The sequence below is a fragment of the Arvicanthis niloticus genome, chromosome 8 (genome assembly GCF_011762505.2).
Source record: "Arvicanthis niloticus isolate mArvNil1 chromosome 8, mArvNil1.pat.X, whole genome shotgun sequence".
NCBI lineage: Eukaryota > Metazoa > Chordata > Mammalia > Rodentia > Muridae > Arvicanthis > Arvicanthis niloticus.
This window is the reverse complement of record NC_047665.1, coordinates 39,550,296-39,558,899: the sequence shown is the minus strand read 5'-3', so window position 1 is coordinate 39,558,899 and position 8,604 is coordinate 39,550,296. Positions and strand designations below refer to the sequence as shown.

General features: G+C 38.7%; 1 protein-coding gene across 1 annotated transcript; it reads right to left on the bottom strand.

Moving 5' to 3' along the window:
- Positions 1-3,907: 3,907 nt before the first annotated feature.
- On the bottom strand, positions 3,908-4,804 carry LOC117714023 (vomeronasal type-1 receptor 4-like). Its single transcript, XM_034510623.1, has one exon. The coding sequence runs from the start codon at positions 4,802-4,804 to the stop codon at positions 3,908-3,910; it is 897 nt and encodes a 298-aa protein (XP_034366514.1).
- Positions 4,805-8,604: the final 3,800 nt, after the last annotated feature.

Genomic DNA, 8,604 nt, shown 5'->3' with positions numbered 1-8,604 from the left:
TTGAATACTCTATTAACCCACTGTCTGATATATAATTAGTTAAGATCTTTTGCTACTCTGTAGATTGCCATTTTGACTGAATGGTAGTGTTCTTTGTTTTACAGGCCTTTTAGTTTCATAAGGTTACATTTATTAATTGTTGGTCTTAATGTGTGTGAGTCATGTTCAAAAAGTCTTTTCCTGGGTCAGTGACTAAAGCCTATTTCTTTTACTGTCATATACTAGATTCAACATATCAGGTCTGATGTTGAAATCCTTTATACATTTGAAGTTGATGGTTTTTAAAACTTTTTATTAATTCTTTGTGAACTTCCAACTTTGCACCCCAATCCTACTCATCTCCCTTCCCCTTGCATCTACCCTCTACCCTTGCAATCTCCCCTGCAATACCTTAAAAAAAAAACCCTGTTGTGGAAGCTATAGTGTGTCACAGTGTGTCTTATAGTACTTTCTTTTGTCCACACTTCTTTGCTTACAGATGTTCATTGCAATGACTCATTGGAGGCCTCTTGCTTTTCCTATTTTATCAACACTGGAGCCTCACTGGGACTCCTTGAATATCCTATTGTTGCTCTGTGTCATGGAGATCCTATAGTTTTGCATTTGTAGAACCAGTCTCTTCATGCACCCGAGCAGTTCACTGGTGAGGTAGATGTTAGGTGGGCCAATTCATAGCCCTGGATCTGGGTCAGAGAAGTATCTGAATTGGTCAGCCTGACTTTATTCCTGCTCTCATGTCCATGGAGTCAGTGCACCCTCAAACCCAGCAACCAGGGTCAGCTCTATTGTGCTCTTCTTTGTTTCTCCAGTTTCTATCTTTGGTTTCTTTGTCACAAAACAGTTTTACTGTGTAGACTTATGTCTGAGTCTTCAGTTCAGTCTGATTGATCACCATGTCTATTTTCATGCCATCATCACTTTTGTTTTCTTACTTGTAGGACTATGATACAACTTGGTATCTGGGAAGGTGATGACTCCTTCTGTGTTTTTATTACTCCAGATTATCTTCTAGGTATTCTAGCTTTTTAAATTTTTCATATGAAGTTGAAGATTGTTCCTTTTAGATTTCTTTGAAGAATAGTGTTGAAATTTGAGAGGAAGGTTGCATTGAATCTGTAAACTTGTTTTGCTAGGATGCCCACTTTTCATAATATTAATTTTGCACAGCAGTAAGTATGGGGGTGTTTCATTTTCTGGTATCTACTTCTATTTATTTCTTCAATGTCTTAAAGTTTTTATTTTTGCAAATCTTTCACTTACTTAGAGTTATCCTAAGATTCTTGTTTAAGGCTACTGTGAAAGGTACTGTTTCTCTAATTTTTTTCTCAGTAGGTTTGTCTTTTATATATAAAAATGTTACTATTTTTTTTTGTGTTAGTTTTGTATCTTGCTACTTTGCTAAAAGTGTTTATCAGATATAGACATTTCCTGGTAGAATCTTAAGATCTGTTATGTACAAATCATTAGAATATTGATCTATAATCAGGACTATACCAGTTTCATAAAAAGAAGTAAAAAACGTAGCTGAGAGTTACATCCTGGTTGAGAGAGAGAGAGAGACAGAGAGAGAGAGAGAGAGAGAGAGAGAGAGAGAGAGAGAGAGACTCAGTCACATGTAGCCTATTGAAACCTCCAAGCCCACCTCTGGTGACATACTTCCCCCAACAAGGCCACAGTTTCTAATACTGCTTTCCTCTGGTCCCTCCTCGATGACTAACCATTCAAAGATGAACCTATGGGGGCCATTCTCATCCAAACCACTACATTACTATTGCAGAACAAATATCTAAATTCTTTAATCAAATCCTTTGTGATTCAAATTTGGAAAATCATATAATTTGAATCCTTGTTTATCCTGACAAGGGTCATTCGCACAATTGATTATAGAACCTAATTGCGTTTTAACTTTTTCCTTTCTTTCTTACTTCATTATGTCATATTTCCATCTTGTAATTCCAGATGCCAGGGGCTAAATCAATGCTTCTTACCTATGTCCTATGTACAGACACTTGGAAATGCATGTCTCTTACCCATCGTACATACAGAAACACTTGAGGGACATGTTGCTTCAAGTGTTTTAATATATCAAATATTAGTAGTCTTTTAACTTTTATTATGTCTTTGATATATATTTAAAATTATACTCATTTCATATGCATGTATGTGTATATGTCTGGGCATACACATTTGCTGTGGTGTGAATGTGGAAGCTGGAAGACAATTCCCAGGAACTGATACTGACTTTCTCCCATATAGTTCCTCAATGGAAGTCAGGTTGCCAGTCTAGGCAGCAAGTGCATTCCTTGCTAGGCCATCTCAATGGACCACTACATTGATTCAGTTTCTCCTGCTGTTTTTCTATTTGGTAAGCAAGTTGACTCCTAGTGTTGCCTTTCTCTTCCAATTTGTTTGTCTTTGTTTTACAACCTAAATATTTTCTGGGTTATATTTGAACCCCAAACTGATTTTGTATTAAATGCCATTTTAGGGTTCAATATTATACTAAACTACTCATTTTTTTCCATTTACAGTCCAATAATTAAAGCTGACCCACCCAAAGATATCTAAACAGTATCTTGTTGAAAGAAAGTTATCTAGTAGGTGTAACCTGGAGAGTACATTTGAAACAAAGGTACTTTGTTCGGATGATGGATCTTGGATCTTGGATGATGGACTACACTCATCCAAGAGGTCTGAGTTTCAATTCCTGACATCTAAAGGAAGCCTGGGCTTGTTCAATATGTGTGGGTGCTTTCTAAGGTAGATTATATGAAGGAGAATAATCTGCTGCTGTGTATTGTCATGAGATTAGGGAAATTTGTGAACATGGTATCTGTAGTAATCTCTTCCAGCAAAGTTGGTTGTGAATTGAAATAAAATCACTCATATCCTGGCTGTCATGGATACTGCATTGTTTCAGGAGTTCTGCAGTAAGTTCTTAGGTTTCCTCTGGCTTCACTCATATCTTTAACCTTGTTAATAACTCAGTCACTGATCTTTGTGAGATTAAGTTGATTTTCAGAGTCAAATTGGGGCAAGAGTTTACTGTTACTGTTTCACATCTAAAAGCTCCAACATCACGTCTCTCATACACACATAAATGCATGTGTATACTATACATACATGCATATATACATACACACATATGTACATATATACATATATACACACATGTACATGTATATATACACACACACACATATATATACACACACATTTAAACATAAACATAGAAACTATAGGAAAACATTAAAGGATACTTTCCTGTGTACCTTGTGGAACTAATGTTTAGAAAGCACAATGTCAGGTATAAGATATGGAATTTCTTGAACTAGCATGACTAAATCTCCATGAAATTGTTAAATTTACCAAATTCATGTGGATGCTTCCAGTCATTGTAGTAGTAAAACCAATTAAAAAAACATGATTAAGACCATTTTTTTAGTGCTGGAGAAATGCCTCAGTAGTTAAGAGCACTAGCTGATCTTCCAGAAGATTCAGGTTCAATTCACAGCCACCACCATTTGGTCCAGAAAAATCACTCTTACTCCAGTCAGTCACAGGGTATTTGGAGGTGTCTTCTAGACTGTACAGGCATCATTCATGGGTGTGCTACATAACACAGAGAAACTATCCATGCACCATAAATGAATACAAATACAAAAAAAAGTCACTTCAAAAGGGTAGCAAAATGGAGAATGATGTTTTTATAGTACTGTAATTTGCTAATATTACAGAGTTAATTCATAATTAATGCTCATCTCAAGACTTGGGTCACCAGGAAAAGTGTCTGAGAATAAATAGATTCTTAAGCTTCTTTGTAGATTTTTATTGTATCCATAATATTGCAGAACTAAGAGTTTTTTCCATATTTATTAAACAAATAGAGACATTTTCTCAGTTTCTCTCACTGAGTAGGCCAACATCCAGGTAGAAGTCCATCCCTGTGAATCAGCACAAGGGGGCTAAAAGATGCATAAACAAGGGTTAGAAACTCTTGAATATTTATTATGAAGGAATTTTCTACTAAGGAGATACTTAAAATTAGAGAAAAGGTACAGTCTGTCCAGTAGAAGAAAACAAAACAGAGCAACAGAAGGAGGACACTTTGAGCAGCTCTCAGCTCAGGGGGAGTTCTGTAGAGAAGCTTGGAGTTCTGAAGGTAGAGGACATGCTGGTGATGCTTGTGAAGAAGAAATATCATGTAGCCACTGGCCCCTCCCATGGCACCCTGGAACACTGCATCTCTCAGGACCATGAGAGGAAGAAAAATCCATTTTATTTTCTGACTTGGTAAGATAAAATAGCAATAGTTCTCTCTATTCTTAACAAGTGATGTATTCAGGCTTATACTTTTGATGGAATGGATTAGGTTCACACTTATTAAAGCATTGAGTATACAAAAGAATGAGAAGAATGGAAGGATGTGCCATGCAGACTTTGGCCTGAGTCTGCTCCACCCAGATGCTCTGGGACTGATGATGATGGCCTGGACCACAGTGAGGAGACTGCTGGTGCAGATGGAGAGGCCACGGGCTACCCTCTCCAGGTAAACAATGACCTTACAGCCCATGTCATCCAGGAAGTTTCTCAAACCAAAAGCTGCTATTGTCTTTGGCAATCCTTTTGCAAGAAGGAATATGATATTTGTAAAAGCCAAGTGGATGAGAATGAGGTGTATGGGTTTCTTCTCAGGGCTTCCCCACCAACTGAACATATAATTCACAAAAACAGACATATTCCCCAGAGTGCCAACCAGAATCATTAAGAGGAAAACGATTTTCTCAATAAACTTCAAAACCATTTTTACTTCTTAGGTAGAAAAACATGTATCCAGGATGCAAAGATCTTTTCCAGAATGCAATAGCAATGCTAGATGTGGACCTGAGCAGCACATTCGCAATAATAGCATTTTCTGGTGTTCAAGAGGCAGAGTCGGATACGTGTCACGTTCCAGATCAGGCTCCTCAATCTCCCCTTTGTTCTACAGACTCTGGCATACTGTGTGTGCTCTCAAGGTGAGTCTGTTAACTGTTATTCAAAATGTAAAGTTTTAAGAGGGGTATGTTTTCCCTTTACACCAACAAAATTGACTTTTTTTAAGTGTGTGTGTATGTATGTGTGTGTATCTGTGTCTGTGTGTGTCTATATCTGTGTTTGTCTGTATCTGAATTACCTGTGTTAACTCTCAGCATAGCTGAATTGAACTCCAAGTTACTCCAACCAAACGTTCTTCACTGTTTCTTACTCTATTTTTTCATATTTTCCATCCAGCTTCTAAAGTCTGAGGCTCCTTCTTATTTGCATCTTGATCATTTTAACCATTTCTACATTTCATCTGGCTACAAAGCTTTAGAACTCCAATTTCTACATCATAATATTTACATTTTTTATACTAACCATTCTGTGATTTCACTCCATATAAATATTCACTAGTTGTTTTGCGAACATATTCCTCAGTGTCAAGTCAAATTGAATAACCATTCCAGATAGGGCCCTGCAATTAAAGTTTAATCATCAAAAATATGGGGAAAAATTCATATTACCCCTAGTTGCCACCAGAGTGGGTGTCTAGCTGAAACTTATGGTGCTTCCTAGGAGAAGGGGTAGCATAGTGCTGTGATCCCAGTGGATGACTTCAGGGCATCTGTGACTCCAGTGAGTGATCTCAGGGCATCTAAGGGAGCAAGGAACAGCTCTGGATCAGGGTTTGACTATGAGGTGAACAGGAAAATTGGACTAAGAACATGCCATATGCTGCCATGAGATGAGTGAAGTTTTGAGTTATGAGTCTTCAGTGTCAGCTGCGGTAACACAGTAACTTGGACTTTATTGCTGTGAACAGGGATTCCAACATCTAAGAGCTCATGCCTGCATTTGTCTCTGTGGGGCCTTTTGAACAGCAGTTGGGACACTTGGCTCTCAGCCTGCTTTTCCTCTAACTTGTTTATCAGGCAGGCTGCTTCGTTTTACATCTGTCCCAGGTAAATCCAGAGCTTAGACCTCTGCAGGATGTTATTCTTCATGTTCGGGAGCTCCATTATCATTCCTCAGGGATTTGTGGTAAACTTTGGGCACCTTTTCTAAAATAAGAGGAGTCTAGATGCTTCAGTGGCTCTATGGATTTGTGTGTTCTAAGTATTTAGAGTGCCTCTGTTCCCTGCTCTCCTTCCTGCTAAACTCACAGGATTATTTAAATGTGTATGTCCTGATGATCTCCCAGGTGACCTACATGACCTTCACTTTGTTTACAGCATTGGGTCCAGGTGGCCTCCTCACTCTGGAAATGTCAGTCATTGCCTTTCAACTGCTCCTCTGACAAAGAAGTAAGCGTTGCCTGTTTCAGTGCTTCCTAGAAATCACAATACCGTCCTAAATATCTGCACATAATGAAATATGCTCCAGATATTAATACCAAGCACATCAGCATTCATTAACATATTTAGAATAAAAATTAATCGTTCAGTCAATGATTGTAGTCTATAAAAACCCCTGCTATCAATTCTCTTTAGTTTTTGATAAAGAATAGTAATATTAATCTGTTGTTTAATGCTTGCTTTCCTGGGGATTCCTACTTTTCTAGACCTCTCTTCCCTTTTCCAAACTTCAAATCCTGTTTGAGAGCAGATTCTGATGTTCCAATTTGTGATTCCTTCTACTGATGTCCACTGTCATAGGAAGGAGAGGTGGCTCATCTTCCATGTTATCTTGGGAACTGCTACAGGAAATTAATTTAAACAACAGGATGTATATCTCTTTAGGTAGATGGATGATCCTAGTTTAGGTCTAACCTTCAAGAGGCTGAGGTAGGTTACAACCATTCACCCTGGTTTTCTAAAAAGATAAACAAGGAAGCAAACAACAAAGACTATTACTTTTTGGTACTTAGTGCTGAGCCAACACTAAGATGAGCTGTTTTAGGATGTGCTAGTTCACAGCCTGGATTCTTATAGCAGAAATTCTCAAGACTGTAATGATAATTGTACCTCTTAGTGGTTTACAGTTCTCCATTCCAGCTATGCATACAATGTGTATAATTGAGATGAGTGTGTTAGATATCATAGGATAGAATGGATAGATTTTAAGGATGGATACAGAAGGAAAATCTTCACATTGGGTGTTGTAAAATTATTGTAAAAGAAAACATGTGCCAATATTTGAAAACTGGAAATGCACATAGGTAATAAGTACAATCTTTATAAACACTTGTGACACTGTTGGAGTCACAATGCCTGCAAACATGGTCCTAAACATTGATGTTTAGTTTGTTTTTGTTTTGTCACCTTATTTATGAGACAGAGTTTCCCTATATAAACTACTGAAAAACGTTTAATATCTCAGACTCTCCACTGCTGATGTTATGGGAGTGTTTTATTAGTGTCTCAAGTTTTGATAGGCATCTGAAAATCTTCTCTTTCTTACTGATTCCTTAACAAACAAACAAACAAACAAACACAGATGGAGGTAACCTTAAGCAAAGACTCACCCAGGGCTCTGTCCTGACTCCAGCCTGAGGATGGATAGCTATCCTTCAGCCTTTCTGTGCCACTTATGTATCTCCAGGAACTTCCTCCTTTGATCTTTCTGGTCCCAGGAATCAGCCTTGTCAGAGTCAGAAGGAAAGTGGAGGATCCAAGGTTCACAGAGCCTTTCAAGTCTTCCCTGGCTTAGTCACAGAGACTTCAGCTTTAATGAAACTCTGCATGGCACAGCTGAGGGGATTTAAGATCTTACCTCCATGTACTCACCTGGACCTCTGTGGTGCAGACAGGCTATGGAGCAGCTCTGAGAAGGTGACACTTGCCACGTGATATTTGTACTGTCTGGATCTGTGGGGCTCTTGGCTGCCATCAGGTACTGCAGACTTTAGGTTTCATGTTGTCACAGTGTCAGGGGGAAGGAAGGCCACTGCAGGGCCTCAGTCCCTGAAATACAGCTTCCCTCTCTCCCACAGTTACAGCATGTTTTGCTCAGAAGTTATTTCCAGCTTAATTAGGGTTTAATTATTTTGAGAGGAAGGATGTGAGGTGAGGAAATAAACAACTAAACAAGTGTCTGTGTACTGTGCTTCCCTCATCTCCTGACTTGTTTTCACTGTCTCAAAGTTCCAGGCTGTGGCCTGGCTGGGGACTGACTTCTGTCACACAGGCCTTGCTTTTCCTTCTCAAATCCCTCATTAGACAGGAGTGAAACAAGTGATGCTCAGCACCCTGGGATTCTGCTTTTGTACAAAGTCCCAGACATGGATAAGGGCAAGTTTAGGGTCCTGTGTGCCAGTCGGTATTGAAGGTCCTTGCTGTAACGGATTGTTTATTTCTAACAGTGACCTTATTCTAAAAGCAATCCTTACTTATTATACAACTTCAACAAAACTAAAATTTATGTGTTATTTCATATATTTTTCAATCTAAGCCTTTGCTGCCCTGGATGCAAAGTAATGTAAATAAATGTGGGAGCAGAGCTGAGGTTCTTGAAGAGAAAGCAGCACTGGCTTGTCTGGGGGATGAGTTTGAGGTCACTTGTCTCCTCCGTGCCCTGTGTGATGGTGTCTCCATACATGTAAGTGCAGCTGAAACAACATAGAAGCTGAAGATGCTTCTTCTG

Excerpts from the sequence above, each read along its gene's own strand:
- LOC117714023 (XM_034510623.1), bottom strand. The coding sequence starts at position 4,804 with ATGGTTTTGAAGTTTATTGAGAAAATCGTTTTCCTCTTAATGATTCTG.